General features: G+C 47.9%; 3 protein-coding genes across 3 annotated transcripts; all 3 read left to right on the forward strand.

The window, feature by feature from the left end:
* Nucleotides 1–5,307: 5,307 nt before the first annotated feature.
* On the forward strand, nucleotides 5,308–7,170 carry LOC134759855 (proline-rich protein 20E-like). The gene is made up of 2 exons (XM_063714819.1): nucleotides 5,308–5,359; nucleotides 6,377–7,170. The coding sequence occupies exons 1-2, from the start codon at nucleotides 5,308–5,310 to the stop codon at nucleotides 6,988–6,990; spliced, it is 666 nt and encodes a 221-aa protein (XP_063570889.1). The 3' UTR covers nucleotides 6,991–7,170.
* Nucleotides 7,171–12,655: 5,485 nt separating this feature from the next.
* Nucleotides 12,656–14,338, forward strand: LOC129054529 (proline-rich protein 20E-like). The gene is made up of 2 exons (XM_054546125.1): nucleotides 12,656–12,707; nucleotides 13,725–14,338. Exons 1-2 carry the CDS (start codon nucleotides 12,656–12,658, stop codon nucleotides 14,336–14,338), a joined length of 666 nt encoding a protein of 221 aa, XP_054402100.1.
* A 5,688-nt stretch (nucleotides 14,339–20,026) lies between these two features.
* Nucleotides 20,027–21,808, forward strand: LOC129054528 (proline-rich protein 20E-like). The gene is made up of 2 exons (XM_054546124.2): nucleotides 20,027–20,078; nucleotides 21,096–21,808. The coding sequence occupies exons 1-2, from the start codon at nucleotides 20,027–20,029 to the stop codon at nucleotides 21,707–21,709; spliced, it is 666 nt and encodes a 221-aa protein (XP_054402099.1). The 3' UTR covers nucleotides 21,710–21,808.
* The last annotated feature ends 2,339 nt before the right edge of the window (nucleotides 21,809–24,147 follow it).

Consider the following 24,147-nt stretch of genomic DNA (forward strand, 5'->3'; position numbering starts at 1 on the left):
GAACGAATCAGCAAAAACTAGGTGCTTAGGCAAGAGAGAGACGGACAGTGTGAAAGAACAGTCATCGTGAGGACCGGAGGTCATCTAACATGGAGCTCTCCCGAGAGAGCCAGAACATGTGTATGACAGCAAAATACAAAGAAATCATGGCCAATGGTTTCTCCCAATGGAAGAAATCTATGAATCCTGAGCAGGATACAAGAATAACACCCGTTGAGAGTGTGAAGTATGGTGAAGAGAACATCCCAAAAGCTGCCTGAGAGCTGAGACCTACAAGGAAAGCAGAAGTAGGGTGACCTTAGACTTTGCCTGCCAGCATGGATGACTATGGAAAGCAATGGTGCAATATCCTCAGAGATTCCAGAGGGAAATCACTCTGAATCTAGTGTTCTATGAGCAATCAAAGAAATTGTTGGGGAGAGAAGGAGGCAGGCAGTTTCCGCTCAAGGTCACGGCCACATGAAGGGAGGAATGGCAGCCAGAAAAGGGAGGAAAAGGCAGAATCCTACTCAGACTGGACCCGAAGCCTGAGCTTCCCCTGAACTTAGACTACACAACTTATAACCTGCAAGCGGCTAAACCCCCTTTCTGTACAAGGCGATTGGAATGGAACTGTTATGCACAGTGAAAGTACAAGTCATGTTTTTCAGCCAGGAAAAAGCCAAACCAGACAACTTGGGAGAAGTGGGATGCAGCCACAGTCAGTAATCAGGGAAATTAGGAAACTGTATTATTAAGTCTAGATAAGTATGATTCTGGAAAAAGGATTGATGACCTAGAATTAAAATTCCAGAAGACATTGATATAGGCATGTGGGGCATGGGAAAATTCACAAGGAGCTAGAAGTTGCTAAAGTTCTTCTCTCATGCCTGGAGACGATATAGTGGCTGAATAGAAGAGCAATGAAACTCTAGACTCTGACACATTTTTAAGTCTCAATGTAGGTACCCGTTGGGAACCACTAAGAGAATTGGAATCAAAGAGATTGAGGAAAAAGGGGATCAAAGAAAATTTGATGAATCAAACAAAAGGTGTTAGGGGGGTTAACAGAAACAAGGAGAGTGCATGACTCACTGAAACCGCTGAATAAGGAATCGGCAATTCCACGGCAGCATCCTTGGCTTCCTCCTGACTTTAAGGGGAATATTTTAAATGTTTCACCATTAACCAAGATGTTTGCTGCAAGTTTCTCATAGATGTTTAAGTTGAGGTAGTTCCCATCTTTTCAGAGTGACAAAAGGTGTATTACGAATTTTTGTATTTTGTGTTCTATTCAGTAGGCTTTTATTAGCTGATTTTCACTCGTTTGTAAATGTCCAAATAAAATAAAGATAACTTTTTACATCAAAGATTGTTTTCTTGTGCATTCAATCCTTTTAAATAAACCTTTCTCTTAAGACTTGCTTTATACTACAGTTCTTTTACTAAAATTTCACCAATCACAAATATAAAATGTGTTTACTAAAAGCAGAAAAAAAGGTAGAAAAATAGTGTCTACGGTCTCTGTTCTCCATTCATATTGCATCTCTCCCCATAATCACATAAGTTTACACCAACAAACACATACAAGAAGAGCATCGTTTGTGGCTCGAGTTTAAAAACACCTGGCATGCCATGTGCCAGGGGTCATGCTGAAGTGACTATAGGGTCCAGGCGGGTAACGCGGGTGTGGTCAGGACCAGCGCCTCTGTGGAGCACGTGCGTCTCCAAAGTAGGAACAGGTGACTTTGTGTTGAAGCGTGGCATGGATCACAATGAGCACTGTGCAGCGGGAGCTGCTTCTTGGCTTGCCTTTGGGGTCTGTCATCCTTAAGCCAGAAAGCACCCTCACAGTCATCCTACACACATGTGCCACTATCTTCTTGCTGTATATCTGTCTGAAAGATGCACAGGTTTTACACTATGCAGGTGACGGTCCGCTGATACGCCGCTTCCAGGATATTTCTACCACCGAAGTGCTTCATTAAACATCTGTACGTGGAGTAAGACAGGGTCTCATTCAGTCACCCAGGCTGGAGTGCAGTGGTGCAATCACAGCTGAGTGCAGCCTGAACCTCCTCAGCTCAGGTGATCCTCCCACATCAGCTTGCTAAGTAGCTCAGACTCCAGGCAGGCTCCAAGATCCCTTGGTAATTTCTCTTGCTTTATTTATTCATTCATTTCTTGATTGATTTTCAAACAGAGTCTCACTCTTTCACCCAGGCTGGAGTGCAGTGAGTGGCTTCAGCTCACCGAGACCTCCATTCCCGGGGTTGAAGCGATCCTCATGCCTCAGCCTAATAAAAATAGAAAAATTAGCCAGGCATGGTGGTGGGCCACTATAGTCCCAGCTACTCAGGAGGCTGAGGCAGGAGAATCCTTTGAAGCCAGGAGGCGGAGGTTGCAGGAAGCCAAGATTGCCCCATTGCAGTGATCCGAGGTCATGCTATGGCACTGCAGCCTGAGTGACAAGAGGAAAAGTTTGTCTCAAATTGGAAAAAAAAAAAAAAGAAAAGAAAAAAAGAAAAAAAAAAGTTACCCAATAAGAAAGATAAAAGGGTTGAATGGAACCTTCATAAAAGAATCTATGGGTGTGGTCAGTGAGCACAGGAAACCCCAATAAGGATGAGAATAGGCAAATAAGCGTGGAGCATCCTGTGGTGCCAGGGAGAAAGGAGCAGCCCAAAACCAAACAAAACCAAAAGCTGCAGTGATGGGAGGTTGACAAAAGGACACAGAAGCCAACTAAAGGAGCTCCCGGTGGCCAAAGGTGGAAACTTTGAGTGACAAAGTAACTCACTAAATAATAAGTAATTGAATATTTAAGTTAAATATTTAACAAAATAATTAGTTCAATTATTAAATCATTCATCCCCTGAAGTATGGGATTATAAACCAAAGTATACAATAGACGTCCATAAGTCCATACTGATATAAATGAATGATTAAATAAATAAACACATGGGGAAGAATAGGCAAATCCTCCACCCAGGAGAACTCCAGATAATTTAGGTAGCTATTCCCCTGCAAGGAGATAAAGTATAACTTCCCTTTTTTAAAGTATAGGCTACAGGTAGTGACTTCCAAACAATACAGTAGAGAAAGAGTTGGGAAAATCACTTGATGGTGGAGAAACCTAATCAACACTGCCCCAGCCAGGTGACCAGGACTAATAGCAGCAGTGACAAGCCCTGCTGATGGTGCCTAGTCTAGACAGGATGGGATGGGAACGGCACTTTCCCTCTGCAATCTTCCTTACAAAAACATATAATTCCAGTCAGATCAGACGAACTTCAGGAGAGGACATCCTAAAATACATCTGACCAGTATTCAAAGTGTCAAGGTCAACAAAAACAAGGCCAGTGTGAGAAACTGTGGCAGCCAAGGGGAACCATGACTCATTGTAATGTGGTACCCTGGATGGGGTCTTGGGACAGAAAAGGTAAGTTACGACAACACATAGCAAAACCTAAACTCAACGAAAAACACAAACCAGAAGAATAATTAGCCGGGCATGGTGGCTTGCCCCTGTGGTCCCAGCTACTCGGGAGGTTGAGCGGGCAGGATCTCTTGAGCTCGGGAGTTCCAAACAAGCCTGGGCACACAGCGAAACCTCATCTCTCCAAAAAATACAGAAATTTTCCCGATGTGGTGGCGCGCACCTGTAGTCCAGCTACTGCGGAGGCTGAGACAGGAGAATCACTTGAACTCATTCTCCTGTCTCAGCCTCCCAAGTAGCCGCAGTGAGCCGAGAACGCGCCACTGCACTCCAGCCTGGGCTACAGAGCGAGGACCCGTCTCTCTAATAAACAAGAAGGCAAACCAACCAACTAACCCACTGTGGGTTCCCCTCCAGTGTCCTGGTGTCTTTCCTGCTGTCTTCCTCCGCCCGTGTGTGCACCCACAGCAATAAAAGACGGTGGTGTGTGCCTCACACGCATCTCCAGCCCCATCGCCGTCTCTCTCTGAGCTCGACTCGTTTTACAAAAGGCCGTTTGACAACCTCACCGGGCAACTCAAAAGCTCCTTCAACCCGATGTGCGCAAGCCAAGCTCCGCGTCTTCCCATTCAGAGCAGGTTCTTGGTCCACCTCCGTCTGAATGAACGGGCGGGCTACCAAGGCCGCAGTCTCTTCTCCAAGGGCTGTCCACACTGCGTCTCGCTTTCTCTTGTAAATTTCTCTCCCACCAGGGAACTTTCTCCTCCTCTACCTCCCTCAGTCTCAGTCTAATAGGACCCTGCGCCCAACCCCGAGGGCTGCAATAGCCTTCTTGCCTCTCCTGACTTATTCTGTGGACCCTGGGTTGGCTCTCCTTCACAGCCAGGCTGGTCGTTTTTGAAATGTGAACCCACTGCAGGACACCGTTCCATGGGTTTCCGCTGCCTTGGAACAAGACCAGCTCCTGCGCGGCCCCTGCCTCCACCTCGCACCACCTCTGGGCTTGGCCCTGGCCTCCCGTCCGTTCCCAGAACGTGCCGGACTCCCTTCCAGTCCGGGCCTCGGCACACTTTCTTCACTCCCCTGCCTCTCCCAACCCGGTTCAGGTCGACTCATTTCAAATTTTATGTATTCCACTTTTCAGCCCAAATATCCCGCCTTTGGATGCTTTCCTTGACCTCGCTCAGATGTAATCTAATCAAATCTTCCCATTAGCCACTTTCAGGGCACCACACCTCCCTTTTGCTGGCACTTAAAGGTCGCTCTGCAGTTTTTTCCTCAATGATTAGATTAATCAATCAACCACTGACTTCTAGAAATGGCGGCATCTCAGCAGGGCCCCATTTGACTGGCAGGGGACTGGCCCAATGCACCTCGCAAGCCCAGCCAGGCCCGCCCCAGCGGGCCCCCCTCTGACGACGCCCTTCCCTTACGTGATTGCCTTGCTGCCATATAAGAGGGACCGCGCTCGGCCTCCAGCAGTCGGCTCTCTGCTGGGCTCGCAGCCAGAACCAGCTGCGCGCTCCTGCCTGCCTGCCTGCCTCCCTGCCTGCCTCCCTGCCTGCCTGCCTGCCTGCCTGCCTGCCTGCCTGCCTGCCTGCCGGAGGACGACCTCAGAGCTACAGCGGTGAACCTGTGGACACCTCCAGCTCCTCAGGCCTCTCTTCGTCGAAGAGTCTCCTAATTTTCAGATCTCCGGAGCCAGCTGTAGGAAGATCAGGTGTGTGTCTTGGTGTCCCTGAGGGGTGGATAGAGCTTGGATGGGTGCAGGTGGGGACAGAATCCTAATTTCCCTAGAAAGGCCATGTCCACCCCCCTGCCTTGTCACCCCCGTCTTCCTAAATCCGTTCTCTCTCGTTTTTCTCCCCAGCCCCTCCGGCAGATTGCTCATGGAGGAACCAAGGCCTTCCAAGCGGCTTCGCACCATGGCCCCTAATCAAGGTACATCAAACGCCCGACACTCTCTTTTGAATCTCGTTTGTTCCCCAATTCTTCCCCAATTGTTTAAATTCAAACTCAAACAAGCACTCTCTGTTTCACCTTCTCATGGCCTGCCTCAACCTGGGCCGGTTGTTATAAGTCAGCTCCCAGCTTCCACGTCGTCTGGGAAATTCCCTTCCCTCTTTTCAATTGTATCCCATTTCCCAAATCTGAGATTTCTTGTTGTTGTTCTTGTTCTTGTTTTGTTTTGTGTAGTTTTGTTTTACTGTTTCTCTGTAGTGGAGCAAGTCCTCACGCTACATCTTGACCTGTAATAAACCAGTACTTCCACCTTGTTCTTTTCTGGAGGAATTGGAATTTTATGGCTATTGCCACATTGTTCTCCAAACCATTTCCCTTCCTACACTGAGTGTCCTAAATCTTTTAATCTTATCTAGCTTCATAGATGCAAAAAAATAGAGCATCCATTGAAAGGAAATCATTTAAGATCTTGCTTATCTGAAACATCTTCATTCTACCCTCCCAGATTCTTCAGTGAAACTTTGGTTGGCTATGAAATTTTAGGTGGGAAATTCATTTCCCTTGAAATTTTGAAGTCACTTTCTGTTATGTTCTAGATTTGACTGCCGCTTTTGAGATGTCTGATTTTTGGGACGTGGAATCCTGGCCCTTTCCATGTCACCATTCCTTTCTCTTTCTCCCTCTCTCTAGAATCTTTTGGAATCTTCTGTCATCAGCACTCTGAAATTTTATGGTGATCTGTCTCAGTGACAATATACCTCTAATTTTCTTATACTTTATCCTTCTTTCCATCATTTTAGATTTTTGCTTTCTTCTCTGGGAGATCTTCTCCACTTCATTCTCAAATTTCCGTGGAGAGTTTTGTTTCTTCTCTCATAATTTTAGCATCAATGATCCCTATTTCCTCTGAGTATTTATTCCTAAAAGTATCCTATAACTGATTGATGGGTAAAATTCCTTCTATCTCTCTCTGCTCACACTCTGCTTCTCTTTTAGCCTCCGGTGGGCCTCCTAGAGAGCCAGGCTGCTCTGTTGTGGACCCTGAAGACTCCGTGGAAGCAGATGAGCCCGCACACCCAGCCCAACCCGCAAAACCCATTGCTTACGTGACACCCTTCAGATGGCAGCCCCCAGCTCCCACAGAGTCAGCTCGTCCGGCAGAGAGAGGCCGGCGCCGGGGAGGAAGCCGGCCTGCAGGGCGAGGCCGTGGCAGAGGCGGTGGGCCCCGCAGGGACGCTGGCCCGCGACGGGGGGCACAACGCTTGATGGGATCGGACGTGCACATCCAACTGGACCACCATGGAGAGCCAGGCCACCAGGGGGAACCGGAAGTCAGGGAGACCGCAGCCTTCTCTCTTTCTGAAACAGGTCATCTGCCTGGAACTGTGCAGGAAGGCCCTGGCCCCGACGTGGCGCCACCTGAGCTGGGGCTTCAGGAGCCGCCCCCCGCTTCTGAGGCTCAGGCTGTCGCCGGGCAGCCCACGTTGACCCTCTATCACTGCGTCGGGTTTAGGGCTCTGGGCGACCCAGCTGTTTTACAAGTCATTGAAACCCCCCACGGCACCTATGTGCAGGGGGTCCCAGTGTTCTTCACCGACATTGCATGCTGACCTCTATTTGCCACCCACGTTGTTCCCAGCCCCCCTTTCTCCCACCTGGACTTTCCCCCCAGCCCCAGTTCTGCTCCACTCCTCCCCTCCAAACCCAACCGGAGCCCTCACCTTGTGTAGTCAGAATGGAGTATCCACACCCTCCTCCCAGGATCCTGACAGTAGTCCGTCTGCTTCCAATGCCCCTCTTGTCTCTGCTTTGCACCTTCTGTCAAAGTTACACATGCACGGAGTCCCTCAATGCTTGTTCAAATAAGCCAGCGGCCCCCCTAATCTTCTTGTGCTCATAGTAAAAGCCAATTAGAGATACTTGGAATGAAAAACAACGTTGTTGGAATCCAAAGTTATGTTGATGGTTTGCATCACAGAATAGACAGGACTGAGGAACGAATCAGCAAAAACTAGGTGCTTAGGCAAGAGAGAGACGGACAGTGTGAAAGAACAGTCATCCTGAGGACCGGAGGTCATCTAACATGGAGCTCTCCCGAGAGAGCCAGAACATGTGTATGACAGCAAAATACAAAGAAATCATGGCCAATGGTTTCTCCCAATGGAAGAAATCTATGAATCCTGAGCAGGATATAAGAATAACACCCGTTGAGAGTGTGAAGTATGGTGAAGAGAACATCCCAAAAGCTGCCTGAGAGCTGAGACCTACAAGGAAAGCAGAAGTAGGGTGACCTTAGACTTTGCCTGCCAGCATGGATGACTATGGAAAGCAATGGTGCAATATCCTCCGAGCTTCCAGAGGGAAATCACTCTGAATCTAGTGTTCTATGAGCAATCAAAAAATTGTTGGGGAGAGAAGGAGGCAGGCAGTTTCCGCTCAAGGTCACGGCCACATGAAGGGAGGAATGGCAGCCAGAAAAGGGAGGAAAAGGCAGAATCCTACTCAGACTGGACCCGAAGCCTGAGCTTCCCCTGAACTTAGACTACACAACTTATAACCTGCAAGCGGCTAAACCCCCTTTCTGTACAAGGCGATTGGAATGGAACTGTTATGCACAGTGAAAGTACAAGTCATGTTTTTCAGCCAGGAAAAAGCCAAACCAGACAACTTGGGAGAAGTGGGTTGCAGCCACAGTCAGTAACCAGGGAAATTAGGAAACTGTATTATTAAGTCTAGATAAGTATGATTCTGGAAAAAAGATTGATGACCTAGAATTAAAATTCCAGAAGACATTGATATAGGCATGTGGGGCATGGGAAAATTCACAAGGAGCTAGAAGTTGCTAAAGTTCTTCTCTCATGCCTGGAGACGATATAGTGGCTGAGTAGAAGAGCAATGAAACTCTAGACTCTGACACATTTTTAAGTCTCAATGTAGGTACCCGTTGGGAACCACTAAGAGAATTGGAATCAAAGAGATTGAGGAAAAAGGGGATCAAAGAAAATTTGATGAATCAAACAAAAGGTGTTAGGGGGGTTAACAGAAACAAGGAGAGTGCATGACTCACTGAAACCGCTGAATAAGGAATCGGCAATTCCACGGCAGCATCCTTGGCTTGCTCCTGACTTTAAGGGGAATATTTTAAATGTTTCACCATTAACCAAGATGTTTGCTGCAAGTTTCTCATAGATGTTTAAGTTGAGGTAGTTCCCATCTTTTCAGAGTGACAAAAGGTGTATTACGAATTTTTGTATTTTGTGTTCTATTCAGTAGGCTTTTATTAGCTGATTTTCACTCGTTTGTAAATGTCCAAATAAAATAAAGATAACTTTTTACATCAAAGATTGTTTTCTTGTGCATTCAATCCTTTTAAATAAACCTTTCTCTTAAGACTTGCTTTATACTACAGTTCTTTTACTAAAATTTCACCAATCACAAATATAAAATGTGTTTACTAAAAGCAGAAAAAAAGGTAGAAAAATAGTGTCTACGGTCTCTGTTCTCCATTCATATTGCATCTCTCCCCATAATCACATAAGTTTACACCAACAAACACATACAAGAAGAGCATCGTTTGTGGCTCGAGTTTAAAAACACCTGGCATGCCATGTGCCAGGGGTCATGCTGAAGTGACTATAGGGTCCAGGCGGGTAACGCGGGTGTGGTCAGGACCAGCGCCTCTGTGGAGCACGTGCGTCTCCAAAGTAGGAACAGGTGACTTTGTGTTGAAGCGTGGCATGGATCACAATGAGCACTGTGCAGCGGGAGCTGCTTCTTGGCTTGCCTTTGGGGTCTGTCATCCTTAAGCCAGAAAGCACCCTCACAGTCATCCTACACACATGTGCCACTATCTTCTTGCTGTATATCTGTCTGAAAGATGCACAGGTTTTACACCATGCAGGTGACGGTCCGCTGATACGCCGCTTCCAGGATATTTCTACCACCGAAGTGCTTCATTAAACATCTGTACGTGGAGTAAGACAGGGTCTCATTCAGTCACCCAGGCTGGAGTGCAGTGGTGCAATCACAGCTGAGTGCAGCCTGAACCTCCTCAGCTCAGGTGATCCTCCCACATCAGCTTGCTAAGTAGCTCAGACTCCAGGCAGGCTCCAAGATCCCTTGGTAATTTCTCTTGCTTTATTTATTCATTCATTTCTTGATTGATTTTCAAACAGAGTCTCACTCTTTCACCCAGGCTGGAGTGCAGTGAGTGGCTTCAGCTCACCGAGACCTCCATTCCCGGGGTTGAAGCGATCCTCATGCCTCAGCCTAATAAAAATAGAAAAATTAGCCAGGCATGGTGGTGGGCCACTATAGTCCCAGCTACTCAGGAGGCTGAGGCAGGAGAATCCTTTGAAGCCAGGAGGCGGAGGTTGCAGGAAGCCAAGATTGCCCCATTGCAGTGATCCGAGGTCATGCTATGGCACTGCAGCCTGAGTGACAAGAGGAAAAGTTTGTCTCAAATTGGAAAAAAAAAAAAAAGAAAAGAAAAAAAGAAAAAAAAAAGTTACCCAATAAGAAAGATAAAAGGGTTGAATGGAACCTTCATAAAAGAATCTATGGGTGTGGTCAGTGAGCACAGGAAACCCCAATAAGGATGAGAATAGGCAAGTAAGCGTGGAGCATCCTGTGGTGCCAGGGAGAAAGGAGCAGCCCAAAACCAAACAAAACCAAAAGCTGCAGTGATGGGAGGTTGACAAAAGGACACAGAAGCCAACTAAAGGAGCTCCCGGTGGCCAAAGGTGGAAACTTTGAGTGACAAAGTAACTCACTAAATAATAAGTAATTGAATATTTAAGTTAAATATTTAACAAAATAATTAGTTCAATTATTAAATCATTCATCCCCTGAAGTATGGGATTATAAACCAAAGTATACAATAGACGTCCACGAGTCCATGCTGATATAAATTAATGATTAAATAAATAAACACATGGGGAAGAATAGGCAAATCCTCCACCCAGGAGAACTCCAGATAATTTAGGTAGCTATTCCCCTGCAAGGAGATAAAGTATAACTTCCCTTTTTTAAAGTATAGGCTACAGGTAGTGACTTCCAAACAATACAGTAGAGAAAGAGTTGGGAAAATCACTTGATGGTGGAGAAACCTAATCAACACTGCCCCAGCCAGGTGACCAGGACTAATAGCAGCAGTGACAAGCCCTGCTGATGGTGCCTAGTCTAGACAGGATGGGATGGGAACGGCACTTTCCCTCTGCAATCTTCCTTACAAAAACATATAATTCCAGTCAGATCAGACGAACTTCAGGAGAGGACATCCTAAAATACATCTGACCAGTATTCAAAGTGTCAAGGTCAACAAAAACAAGGCCAGTGTGAGAAACTGTGGCAGCCAAGGGGAACCATGACTCATTGTAATGTGGTACCCTGGATGGGGTCTTGGGACAGAAAAGGTAAGTTACGACAACACATAGCAAAACCTAAACTCAACGAAAAACACAAACCAGAAGAATAATTAGCCGGGCATGGTGGCTTGCCCCTGTGGTCCCAGCTACTCGGGAGGTTGAGCGGGCAGGATCTCTTGAGCTCGGGAGTTCCAAACAAGCCTGGGCACACAGCGAAACCTCATCTCTCCAAAAAATACAGAAATTTTCCCGATGTGGTGGCGCGCACCTGTAGTCCAGCTACTGCGGAGGCTGAGACAGGAGAATCACTTGAACTCATTCTCCTGTCTCAGCCTCCCAAGTAGCCGCAGTGAGCCGAGAACGCGCCACTGCACTCCAGCCTGGGCTACAGAGCGAGGACCCGTCTCTCTAATAAACAAGAAGGCAAACCAACCAACTAACCCACTGTGGGTTCCCCTCCAGTGTCCTGGTGTCTTTCCTGCTGTCTTCCTCCGCCCGTGTGTGCACCCACAGCAATAAAAGACGGTGGTGTGTGCCTCACACGCATCTCCAGCCCCATCGCCGTCTCTCTCTGAGCTCGACTCGTTTTACAAAAGGCCGTTTGACAACCTCACCGGGCAACTCAAAAGCTCCTTCAACCCGATGTGCGCAAGCCAAGCTCCGCGTCTTCCCATTCAGAGCAGGTTCTTGGTCCACCTCCGTCTGAATGAACGGGCGGGCTACCAAGGCCGCAGTCTCTTCTCCAAGGGCTGTCCACACTGCGTCTCGCTTTCTCTTGTAAATTTCTCTCCCACCAGGGAACTTTCTCCTCCTCTACCTCCCTCAGTCTCAGTCTAATAGGACCCTGCGCCCAACCCCGAGGGCTGCAATAGCCTTCTTGCCTCTCCTGACTTATTCTGTGGACCCTGGGTTGGCTCTCCTTCACAGCCAGGCTGGTCGTTTTTGAAATGTGAACCCACTGCAGGACACCGTTCCATGGGTTTCCGCTGCCTTGGAACAAGACCAGCTCCTGCGCGGCCCCTGCCTCCACCTCGCACCACCTCTGGGCTTGGCCCTGGCCTCCCGTCCGTTCCCAGAACGTGCCGGACTCCCTTCCAGTCCGGGCCTCGGCACACTTTCTTCACTCCCCTGCCTCTCCCAACCCGGTTCAGGTCGACTCATTTCAAATTTTATGTATTCCACTTTTCAGCCCAAATATCCCGCCTTTGGATGCTTTCCTTGACCTCGCTCAGATGTAATCTAATCAAAATCTTCCCATTAGCCACTTTCAGGGCACCACACCTCCCTTTTCCTGGCACTTAAAGGTCGCTCTGCATTTTTTTCCTCAATGATTAGATTAATCAATCAACCACTGACTTCTAGAAATGGCGGCATCTCAGCAGGGCCCCATTTGACTGGCAGGGGACTGGCCCAATGCACCTCGCAAGCCCAGCCAGGCCCGCCCCAGCGGGCCCCCCTCTGACGACGCCCTTCCCTTACGTGATTGCCTTGCTGCCATATAAGAGGGACCGCGCTCGGCCTCCAGCAGTCGGTTCTCTGCTGGGCTCGGAGCCAGAACCAGCTGCGCGCTCCTGCCTGCCTGCCTGCCTGCCTGCCTGCCTGCCTGCCTGCCTGGCTGCGGGAGGACGACCTCAGAGCTACAGCGGTGAACCTGTGGACACCTCCAGCTCCTCAGGCCTCTCTTCGTCGAAGAGTCTCCTAATTTTCAGATCTCCGGAGCCAGCTGTATAGGAAGATCAGGTGTGTGTCTTGGTGTCCCTGAGGGGTGGATAGAGCTTGGATGGGTGCAGGTGGGGACAGAATCCTAATTCCCCTAGAAAGGCCATGTCCATCCTCCTGCCTTGTCACCCCCGTCTTCCTAAATCCGTTCTCTCTCGTTTTTCTCCCCAGCCCCTCCGGCAGATTGCTCATGGAGGAACCAAGGCGTTCCAAGCGGCTTCGTACCATGGCCCCTAATCAAGGTACATCAAACGCCTGACACTCTCTTTTGAACCTCGTTTGTTCCCCAATTCTTCCCCAATTGTTTAAATTCGAACTCAGTCAAGCACTCTCTGTTTCACCTTCTCATGGCCTGCCTCAACCTGGGCCGGTTGTTATAAGTCAGCTCCCAGCTTCCACGTCGTCTGGGAAATTCCTTTCCCTCTTTTGACTTGTATCCCATTTCCCAAATCTGAGATTTCTTGTTGTTGTTCTTGTTCTTGTTTTGTTTTGTGTAGTTTTGTTTTACTCTTTCTCTGTAGTGGAGCAAGTCCTCACGCTACATCTTGACCTGTAATAAACCAGTACTTCCACCTTGTTCTTTTCTGGAGGAATTGGAATTTTATGGCTATTGCCACATTGTTCTCCAAACCATTTCCCTTCCTACACTGAGTGTCCTAAATCTTTTAATCTTGTCTAGCTTCATAGATGCAAAAAAATAGAGCATCCATTGAAAGGAAATCATTTAAGATCTTGCTTTTCTGAAACATCTTCATTCTACCCTCCCAGATTCTTCAGTGAAACTTTTTTTGGCTATGAAATTTTAGGTGGGAAATTCATTTCCCTTGAAATTTTGAAGTCACTTTCTGTTATGTTCTAGATTTGACTGCCGCTTTTGAGATGTCTGATTTTTGGGACGTGGAATCCTGGCCCTTTCCATGTCACCTTTCCTTTCTCTTTCTCCCTCTCTCTAGAATCTTTTGGAATCTTCTGTCATCAGCACTCTGAAATTTTATGGTGATCTGTCTCAGTGACAATATACCTCTAATTTTCTTGTACTTTCTCCTTCTTTCCATCATTTTAGATTTTTGCTTTCTTCTCTGGGAGATCTTCTCCACTTCATTCTCAAATTTCCGTGGAGAGTTTTCTTTCTTCTCTCATAATTTTAGCATCCATGATCCCTATTTCCTCTGAGTATTTATTCTTAAAAGTATCCTATAACTGATTGATGGGTAAAATTCCTTCTATCTCTCTCTGCTCACACTCTGCTTCTCTTTTAGCCTCCGGTGGGCCTCCTAGAGAGCCAGGCTGCTCTGCTGTGGACCCTGAAGACTCCGTGGAAGCAGATGGGCCCGCACAGCCAGCCCAACCCGCAAAACCCATTGCTTACGTGACACCCTTCAGATGGCAGCCCCCAGCTCCCACAGAGTCAGCTCGTCGGGCAGAGAGAGGCCGGCGCCGGGGAGGAAGCCGGCCGGCAGGGCGAGGCCGTGGCAGAGGCGGTGGGCCCCGCAGGGACGCTGGCCCGAGACGGGGGGCACAACGCTTGATGGGATCGGACGTGCACATCCAACTGGACCACCATGGAGAGCCAGGCCACCAGGGGGAACCGGAAATCAGGGAGACCGCAGCCTTCTCTCTTTCTGAAACAGGTCATCTGCCTGGAACTGCGCAGGAAGGCCCTGGCCCCGACGTGGCGCCACCTGAGCTGGGGCTTCAGGAGCCGCCCCCCGCTTCTGGGCCTCAGGCTGTCGCCGGGCAGCCCACGTTGACCCTCTATCCCTGCGTCGGATTTAGGGCTCTGGGTGACCCAGCTGTTTTACAAGTCATTCAAACCCCCCACGGCACCTATGTGAAGGGGGTCCCAGTGTTCTTCGCCGACATTGCATGCTGACCTCTATTTGCCACCCACGTTGTTCCCAGCCCCCCTTTCTTCCACCTGGACTTTCCCCCCAGCCCCAGTTCTGCTCCACTCCTCCCGTCCAAACCCAACCGGAGCCCTCACCTTGTGTAGTCAGAATGGAGTAACCACACCCTCCTCTCAGGATCCTGGCAGTAGTCCGTCTGCTTCCAATGCCCCTCTTGTCTCTGCTTTGCACCTTCTGTCAAAGTTACACATGCACGGAGTTCCTCAATGCTTGTTCAAATAAGCCAGCGGCCCCCCTAATCTTCTTGTGCTCATAGTAAAAGCCAATTAGAGATACTTGGAATGAAAAACAACGTTGTTGGAATCCAAAGTTATGTTGATGGTTTGCATCACAGAATAGACAGGACTGAGGAACGAATCAGTAAAAACTAGGTGCTTAGGCAAGAGAGAGACGGACAGTGTGAAAGAACAGTCATCCTGAGGACCGGAGGTCATCTAACATGGAGCTCTCCCGAGAGAGCCAGAACATGTGTATGACAGCAATATACAAAGAAATCATGGCCAATGATTTCTCCCAATGGAAGAAGTCTGTGAGTCCTGAGCAGGATACAAGAATAACACCCGTTGAGAGTATGAAGTATGGTGAAGAGAACATCCCAAAAGCTGCCTGAGAGCTGAGACTTACAAGGAAAGCAGAAGTAGGGTGACCTTAGACTTTGCCTGCCAGCATGGATGACTATGGAAAGCAATGGTGCAATATCCTCAGAGCTTCCAGAGGGAAATCACTCTGAATCTAGTGTTCTATGCGCAATCAAAGAAATTGTTGGGGAGAGAAGGAGGCAGGCAGTTTCCGCTCAAGGGCACGGCCACATGAAGGGAGGAATGGCATCCAGAAAAGGGAGGAAAAGGCAGAATCCTACTCAGACTGGACCTGAAGCCTGAGCTTCCCCTGAACTTAGACTACACAACTTATGACGTGCAAGCGGCTAAACCCCCTTTCTGTACAAGGCGACTGGAATGGAACTGTTATGCACAGTGAAAGTACAAGTCATGTTTTACAGCCAGGAAAAAGCCAAACCAGACCACTTGGGAGAAGCGGGATGCAGCCACAGTCAGTAACCAGGGAAATTAGGAAACTGTATTATTAAGTCTAGATAAGTATGATTCTGGAAAAAGGATTGATGACCTAGAATTAAAATTCCAGAAGACATTGATATAGGCATGTGGGGCATGGGAAAATTCACAAGGAGCTAGAAGTTGCTAAAGTTCTTCTCTCATGCCTGGAGACGATATAGTGGCTGAATAGAAGAGCAATGAAACTCTAGACTCTGACACATTTTTAAGTCTCAATGCAGGTACCCGTTGGGAACCACTAAGAGAATTGGAATCAAAGAGATTGAGGAAAAAGGGGATCAAAGAAAATTTGATGAATCAAACAAAAGTTGTTAGGGGGGTTAACGGAAACAAGGAGAGTGCATGACTCACTGAAACCGCTGAATAAGGAATTGGCAATTCCACGGCAGCATCCTTGGCTTCCTCCTGACTTTAAGGGGAATATTTTAAATGTTTCACCATTAACCAAGATGTTTGCTGCAAGTTTCTCATAGATGTTTAAGTTGAGGTAGTTCCCATCTTTTCAGAGTTTGACAAAAGGTGTATTACGAATTTTTGTATTTTGTGTTCTATTCAGTAGGCTTTTATTAGCTGATTTTCACTCGTTTGTAAATGTCCAAATAAAATAAAGATAACTTTTTACATCAAAGATTGTTTTCTTGTGCATTCAATCCTTTTAAATAAACCTTTCTCTTAAGACTTGCTTTATACTACAGTTCTTTTACTAAAATTTCACCAATCACAAATATAAAATGTGTTTACTAAAAGCAGAAAAAAAGGTAGAAAAATAGTGTCTACGGTCTCTGTTCTCCATTCATATTGCATCTCTCCCCATAATCACATAAGTTTACACCAACAAACACATACAAGAAGAGCATCGTTTGTGGCTCGAGTTTAAAAACACCTGGCATGCCATGTGCCAGGGGTCATGCTGAAGTGACTATAGGGTCCAGGCGGGTAACGCGGGTGTGGTCAGGACCAGCGCCTCTGTGGAGCACGTGCGTCTCCAAAGTAGGAACAGGTGACTTTGTGTTGAAGCGTGGCATGGATCACAATGAGCACTGTGCAGCGGGAGCTGCTTCTTGGCTTGCCTTTGGGGTCTGTCATCCTTAAGCCAGAAAGCACCCTCACAGTCATCCTACACACATGTGCCACTATCTTCTTGCTGTATATCTGTCTGAAAGATGCACAGGTTTTACACCATGCAGGTGACGGTCCGCTGATACGCCGCTTCCAGGATATTTCTACCACCGAAGTGCTTCATTAAACATCTGTACGTGGAGTAAGACAGGGTCTCATTCAGTCACCCAGGCTGGAGTGCAGTGGTGCAATCACAGCTGAGTGCAGCCTGAACCTCCTCAGCTCAGGTGATCCTCCCACATCAGCTTGCTAAGTAGCTCAGACTCCAGGCAGGCTCCAAGATCCCTTGGTAATTTCTCTTGCTTTATTTATTCATTCATTTCTTGATTGATTTTCAAACAGAGTCTCACTCTTTCACCCAGGCTGGAGTGCAGTGAGTGGCTTCAGCTCACCGAGACCTCCATTCCCGGGGTTGAAGCGATCCTCATGCCTCAGCCTAATAAAAATAGAAAAATTAGCCAGGCATGGTGGTGGGCCACTATAGTCCCAGCTACTCAGGAGGCTGAGGCAGGAGAATCCTTTGAAGCCAGGAGGCGGAGGTTGCAGGAAGCCAAGATTGCCCCATTGCAGTGATCCGAGGTCATGCTATGGCACTGCAGCCTGAGTGACAAGAGGAAAAGTTTGTCTCAAATTGGAAAAAAAAAAAAAGAAAAGAAAAAAAGAAAAAAAAAAGTTACCCAATAAGAAAGATAAAAGGGTTGAATGGAACCTTCATAAAAGAATCTATGGGTGTGGTCAGTGAGCACAGGAAACCCCAATAAGGATGAGAATAGGCAAGTAAGCGTGGAGCATCCTGTGGTGCCAGGGAGAAAGGAGCAGCCCAAAACCAAACAAAACCAAAAGCTGCAGTGATGGGAGGTTGACAAAAGGACACAGAAGCCAACTAAAGGAGCTCCCGGTGGCCAAAGGTGGAAACTTTGAGTGACAAAGTAACTCACTAAATAATAAGTAATTGAATATTTAAGTTAAATATTTAACAAAATAATTAGTTCAATTATTAAATCATTCATCCCCTGAAGTATGGGATTATAAACCAAAGTATACAATAGACGTCCACGAGTCCATGCTGATATAAATGAATGATTAAATAAATAAACACATGGGGAAGAATAGGCAAATCCTCCACCCAGGAGAACTCCAGATAATTTAGGTAGCTATTCCCCTGCAAGGAGATAAAGTATAACTTCCCTTTTTTAAAGTATAGGCTACAGGTAGTGACTTCCAAACAATACAGTAGAGAAAGAGTTGGGAAAATCACTTGATGGTGGAGAAACCTAATCAACACTGCCCCAGCCAGGTGACCAGGACTAATAGCAGCAGTGACAAGCCCTGCTGATGGTGCCTAGTCTAGACAGGATGGGATGGGAACGGCACTTTCCCTCTGCAATCTTCCTTACAAAAACATATAATTCCAGTCAGATCAGACGAACTTCAGGAGAGGACATCCTAAAATACATCTGACCAGTATTCAAAGTGTCAAGGTCAACAAAAACAAGGCCAGTGTGAGAAACTGTGGCAGCCAAGGGGAACCATGACTCATTGTAATGTGGTACCCTGGATGGGGTCTTGGGACAGAAAAGGTAAGTTACGACAACACATAGCAAAACCTGAACTCAACGAAAAACACAAACCAGAAGAATAATTAGCCGGGCATGGTGGCTTGCCCCTGTGGTCCCAGCTACTCGGGAGGTTGAGCGGGCAGGATCTCTTGAGCTCGGGAGTTCCAAACAAGCCTGGGCACACAGCGAAACCTCATCTCTCCAAAAAATACAGAAATTTTCCCGATGTGGTGGCGCGCACCTGTAGTCCAGCTACTGCGGAGGCTGAGACAGGAGAATCACTTGAACTCATTCTCCTGTCTCAGCCTCCCAAGTAGCCGCAGTGAGCCGAGAACGCGCCACTGCACTCCAGCCTGGGCTACAGAGCGAGGACCCGTCTCTCTAATAAACAAGAAGGCAAACCAACCAACTAACCCACTGTGGGTTCCCCTCCAGTGTCCTGGTGTCTTTCCTGCTGTCTTCCTCCGCCCGTGTGTGCACCCACAGCAATAAAAGACGGTGGTGTGTGCCTCACACGCATCTCCAGCCCCATCGCCGTCTCTCTCTGAGCTCGACTCGTTTTACAAAAGGCCGTTTGACAACCTCACCGGGCAACTCAAAAGCTCCTTCAACCCGATGTGCGCAAGCCAAGCTCCGCGTCTTCCCATTCAGAGCAGGTTCTTGGTCCACCTCCGTCTGAATGAACGGGCGGGCTACCAAGGCCGCAGTCTCTTCTCCAAGGGCTGTCCACACTGCGTCTCGCTTTCTCTTGTAAATTTCTCTCCCACCAGGGAACTTTCTCCTCCTCTACCTCCCTCAGTCTCAGTCTAATAGGACCCTGCGCCCAACCCCGAGGGCTGCAATAGCCTTCTTGCCTCTCCTGACTTATTCTGTGGACCCTGGGTTGGCTCTCCTTCACAGCCAGGCTGGTCGTTTTTGAAATGTGAACCCACTGCAGGACACCGTTCCATGGGTTTCCGCTGCCTTGGAACAAGACCAGCTCCTGCGCGGCCCCTGCCTCCACCTCGCACCACCTCTGGGCTTGGCCCTGGCCTCCCGTCCGTTCCCAGAACGTGCCGGACTCCCTTCCAGTCCGGGCCTCGGCACACTTTCTTCACTCCCCTGCCTCTCCCAACCCGGTTCAGGTCGACTCATTTCAAATTTTATGTATTCCACTTTTCAGCCCAAATGTCCCGCCTTTGGATGCTTTCCTTGACCTCGCTCAGATGTAATCTAATCAAATCTTCCCATTAGCCACTTTCAGGGCACCACACCTCCCTTTTGCTGGCACTTAAAGGTCGCTCTGCAGTTTTTTCCTCAATGATTAGATTAATCAATCAACCACTGACTTCTAGAAATGGCGGCATCTCAGCAGGGCCCCATTTGACTGGCAGGGGACTGGCCCAATGCACCTCGCAAGCCCAGCCAGGCCCGCCCCAGCAGGCCCCCCTCTGACGACGCCCTTCCCTTACATGATTGCCTTGCTGCCATATAAGAGGGACCGCGCTCGGCCTCCAGCAGTCGGCTCTCTGCTGGGCTCGCAGCCAGAACCAGCTGCGCGCTCCTGCCTGCCTGCCTGCCTCCCTGCCTGCCTCCCTGCCTGCCTGCCTGCCTGCCTGCCTGCCTGCCTGCCTGCCGGAGGACGACCTCAGAGCTACAGCGGTGAACCTGTGGACACCTCCAGCTCCTCAGGCCTCTCTTCGTCGAAGAGTCTCCTAATTTTCAGATCTCCGGAGCCAGCTGTAGGAAGATCAGGTGTGTGTCTTGGTGTCCCTGAGGGGTGGATAGAGCTTGGATGGGTGCAGGTGGGGACAGAATCCTAATTTCCCTAGAAAGGCCATGTCCACCCCCCTGCCTTGTCACCCCCGTCTTCCTAAATCCGTTCTCTCTCGTTTTTCTCCCCAGCCCCTCCGGCAGATTGCTCATGGAGGAACCAAGGCCTTCCAAGCGGCTTCGCACCATGGCCCCTAATCAAGGTACATCAAACGCCCGACACTCTCTTTTGAATCTCGTTTGTTCCCCAATTCTTCCCCAATTGTTTAAATTCAAACTCAAACAAGCACTCTCTGTTTCACCTTCTCATGGCCTGCCTCAACCTGGGCCGGTTGTTATAAGTCAGCTCCCAGCTTCCACGTCGTCTGGGAAATTCCCTTCCCTCTTTTCAATTGTATCCCATTTCCCAAATCTGAGATTTCTTGTTGTTGTTCTTGTTCTTGTTTTGTTTTGTGTAGTTTTGTTTTACTGTTTCTCTGTAGTGGAGCAAGTCCTCACGCTACATCTTGACCTGTAATAAACCAGTACTTCCACCTTGTTCTTTTCTGGAGGAATTGGAATTTTATGGCTATTGCCACATTGTTCTCCAAACCATTTCCCTTCCTACACTGAGTGTCCTAAATCTTTTAATCTTATCTAGCTTCATAGATGCAAAAAAATAGAGCATCCATTGAAAGGAAATCATTTAAGATCTTGCTTATCTGAAACATCTTCATTCTACCCTCCCAGATTCTTCAGTGAAACTTTGGTTGGCTATGAAATTTTAGGTGGGAAATTCATTTCCCTTGAAATTTTGAAGTCACTTTCTGTTATGTTCTAGATTTGACTGCCGCTTTTGAGATGTCTGATTTTTGGGACGTGGAATCCTGGCCCTTTCCATGTCACCATTCCTTTCTCTTTCTCCCTCTCTCTAGAATCTTTTGGAATCTTCTGTCATCAGCACTCTGAAATTTTATGGTGATCTGTCTCAGTGACAATATACCTCTAATTTTCTTATACTTTATCCTTCTTTCCATCATTTTAGATTTTTGCTTTCTTCTCTGGGAGATCTTCTCCACTTCATTCTCAAATTTCCGTGGAGAGTTTTGTTTCTTCTCTCATAATTTTAGCATCAATGATCCCTATTTCCTCTGAGTATTTATTCCTAAAAGTATCCTATAACTGATTGATGGGTAAAATTCCTTCTATCTCTCTCTGCTCACACTCTGCTTCTCTTTTAGCCTCCGGTGGGCCTCCTAGAGAGCCAGGCTGCTCTGCTGTGGACCCTGAAGACTCCGTGGAAGCAGATGAGCCCGCACACCCAGCCCAACCCGCAAAACCCATTGCTTACGTGACACCCTTCAGATGGCAGCCCCCAGCTCCCACAGAGTCAGCTCGTCCGGCAGAGAGAGGCCGGCGCCGGGGAGGAAGCCGGCCTGCAGGGCGAGGCCGTGGCAGAGGCGGTGGGCCCCGCAGGGACGCTGGCCCGCGACAGGGGGCACAACGCTTGATGGGATCGGACGTGCACATCCAACTGGACCACCATGGAGAGCCAGGCCACCAGGGGGAACCGGAAATCAGGGAGACCGCAGCCTTCTCTCTTTCTGAAACAGGTCATCTGCCTGGAACTGTGCAGGAAGGCCCTGGCCCCGACGTGGCGCCACCTGAGCTGGGGCTTCAGGAGCCGCCCCCCGCTTCTGAGCCTCAGGCTGTCGCCGGGCAGCCCACGTTGACCCTCTATCACTGCGTCGGGTTTAGGGCTCTGGGCGACCCAGCTGTTTTACAAGTCATTGAAACCCCCCACGGCACCTATGTGCAGGGGGTCCCAGTGTTCTTCACCGACATTGCATGCTGACCTCTATTTGCCACCCACGTTGTTCCCAGCCCCCCTTTCTCCCACCTGGACTTTCCCCCCAGCCCCAGTTCTGCTCCACTCCTCCCCTCCAAACCCAACCGGAGCCCTCACCTTGTGTAGTCAGAATGGAGTATCCACACCCTCCTCCCAGGATCCTGACAGTAGTCCGTCTGCTTCCAATGCCCCTCTTGTCTCTGCTTTGCACCTTCTGTCAAAGTTACACATGCACGGAGTCCCTCAATGCTTGTTCAAATAAGCCAGCGGCCCCCCTAATCTTCTTGTGCTCATAGTAAAAGCCAATTAGAGATGCTTGGAATGAAAAACAAAGTTGTTGGAATCCAAAGTTATGTTGATGGTTTGCATCACAGAATAGACAGGACTGAGGAACGAATCAGCAAAAACTAGGTGCTTAGGCAAGAGAGAGACGGACAGTGTGAAAGAACAGTCATCGTGAGGACCGGAGGTCATCTAACATGGAGCTCTCCCGAGAGAGCCAGAACATGTGTATGACAGCAAAATACAAAGAAATCATGGCCAATGGTTTCTCCCAATGGAAGAAATCTATGAATCCTGAGCAGGATACAAGAATAACACCCGTTGAGAGTGTGAAGTATGGTGAAGAGAACATCCCAAAAGCTGCCTGAGAGCTGAGACCTACAAGGAAAGCAGAAGTAGGGTGACCTTAGACTTTGCCTGCCAGCATGGATGACTATGGAAAGCAATGGTGCAATATCCTCAGAGATTCCAGAGGGAAATCACTCTGAATCTAGTGTTCTATGAGCAATCAAAGAAATTGTTGGGGAGAGAAGGAGGCAGGCAGTTTCCGCTCAAGGTCACGGCCACATGAAGGGAGGAATGGCAGCCAGAAAAGGGAGGAAAAGGCAGAATCCTACTCAGACTGGACCCGAAGCCTGAGCTTCCCCTGAACTTAGACTACACAACTTATAACCTGCAAGCGGCTAAACCCCCTTTCTGTACAAGGCGATTGGAATGGAACTGTTATGCACAGTGAAAGTACAAGTCATGTTTTTCAGCCAGGAAAAAGCCAAACCAGACAACTTGGGAGAAGTGGGATGCAGCCACAGTCAGTAACCAGGGAAATTAGGAAACTGTATTATTAAGTCTAGATAAGTATGATTCTGGAAAAAAGATTGATGACCTAGAATTAAAATTCCAGAAGACATTGATATAGGCATGTGGGGCATGGGAAAATTCACAAGGAGCTAGAAGTTGCTAAAGTTCTTCTCTCATGCCTGGAGACGATGTAGTGGCTGAATAGAAGAGCAATGAAACTCTAGACTCTGACACATTTTTAAGTCTCAATGTAGGTACCCGTTGGGAACCACTAAGAGAATTGGAATCAAAGAGATTGAGGAAAAAGGGGATCAAAGAAAATTTGATGAATCAAACAAAAGGTGTTAGGGGGGTTAACAGAAACAAGGAGAGTGCATGACTCACTGAAACCGCTGAATAAGGAATCGGCAATTCCACGGCAGCATCCTTGGCTTCCTCCTGACTTTAAGGGGAATATTTTAAATGTTTCACCATTAACCAAGATGTTTGCTGCAAGTTTCTCATAGATGTTTAAGTTGAGGTAGTTCCCATCTTTTCAGAGTGACAAAAGGTGTATTACGAATTTTTGTATTTTGTGTTCTATTCAGTAGGCTTTTATTAGCTGATTTTCACTCGTTTGTAAATGTCCAAATAAAATAAAAATAACTTTTTACATCAAAGATTGTTTTCTTGTGCATTCAATCCTTTTAAATAAACCTTTCTCTTAAGACTTGCTTTATACTACAGTTCTTTTACTAAAATTTCACCAATCACAAATATAAAATGTGTTTACTAAAAGCAGAAAAAAAGGTAGAAAGATAGTGTCTACGGTCTCTGTTCTCCATTCATATTGCATCTCTCCCCATAATCACATAAGTTTACACCAACAAACACATACAAGAAGAGCATCGTTTGTGGCTCGAGTTTAAAAACACCTGGCATGCCATGTGCCAGGGGTCATGCTGAAGTGACTATAGGGTCCAGGCGGGTAACGCGGGTGTGGTCAGGACCAGCGCCTCTGTGGAGCACGTGCGTCTCCAAAGTAGGAACAGGTGACTTTGTGTTGAAGCGTGGCATGGATCACAATGAGCACTGTGCAGCGGGAGCTGCTTCTTGGCTTGCCTTTGGGGTCTGTCATCCTTAAGCCAGAAAGCACCCTCACAGTCATCCTACACACATGTGCCACTATCTTCTTGCTGTATATCTGTCTGAAAGATGCACAGGTTTTACACTATGCAGGTGACGGTCCGCTGATACGCCGCTTCCAGGATATTTCTACCACCGAAGTGCTTCATTAAACATCTGTACGTGGAGTAAGACAGGGTCTCATTCAGTCACCCAGGCTGGAGTGCAGTGGTGCAATCACAGCTGAGTGCAGCCTGAAC

Source organism: Pongo abelii, chromosome 14 (assembly GCF_028885655.2).
Source record: "Pongo abelii isolate AG06213 chromosome 14, NHGRI_mPonAbe1-v2.0_pri, whole genome shotgun sequence".
Classification (NCBI taxonomy): Eukaryota; Metazoa; Chordata; class Mammalia; order Primates; family Hominidae; genus Pongo; species Pongo abelii.

What these genes read in the sequence shown, in the direction of transcription:
- LOC134759855 (XM_063714819.1), top strand. Translation starts at nt 5,308, where the DNA reads ATGGAGGAACCAAGGCCTTCCAAGCGGCTTCGCACCATGGCCCCTAAT. An exon ending in CACCATGGCCCCTAATCAAG is followed by an intron (nt 5,360 to 6,376) that starts GTACATCAAACG and finishes CTTCTCTTTTAG; the next exon opens with CCTCCGGTGGGCCTCCTAGA.
- LOC129054529 (XM_054546125.1), top strand. Translation starts at nt 12,656, where the DNA reads ATGGAGGAACCAAGGCGTTCCAAGCGGCTTCGTACCATGGCCCCTAAT. An exon ending in TACCATGGCCCCTAATCAAG is followed by an intron (nt 12,708 to 13,724) that starts GTACATCAAACG and finishes CTTCTCTTTTAG; the next exon opens with CCTCCGGTGGGCCTCCTAGA.
- LOC129054528 (XM_054546124.2), top strand. Translation starts at nt 20,027, where the DNA reads ATGGAGGAACCAAGGCCTTCCAAGCGGCTTCGCACCATGGCCCCTAAT. An exon ending in CACCATGGCCCCTAATCAAG is followed by an intron (nt 20,079 to 21,095) that starts GTACATCAAACG and finishes CTTCTCTTTTAG; the next exon opens with CCTCCGGTGGGCCTCCTAGA.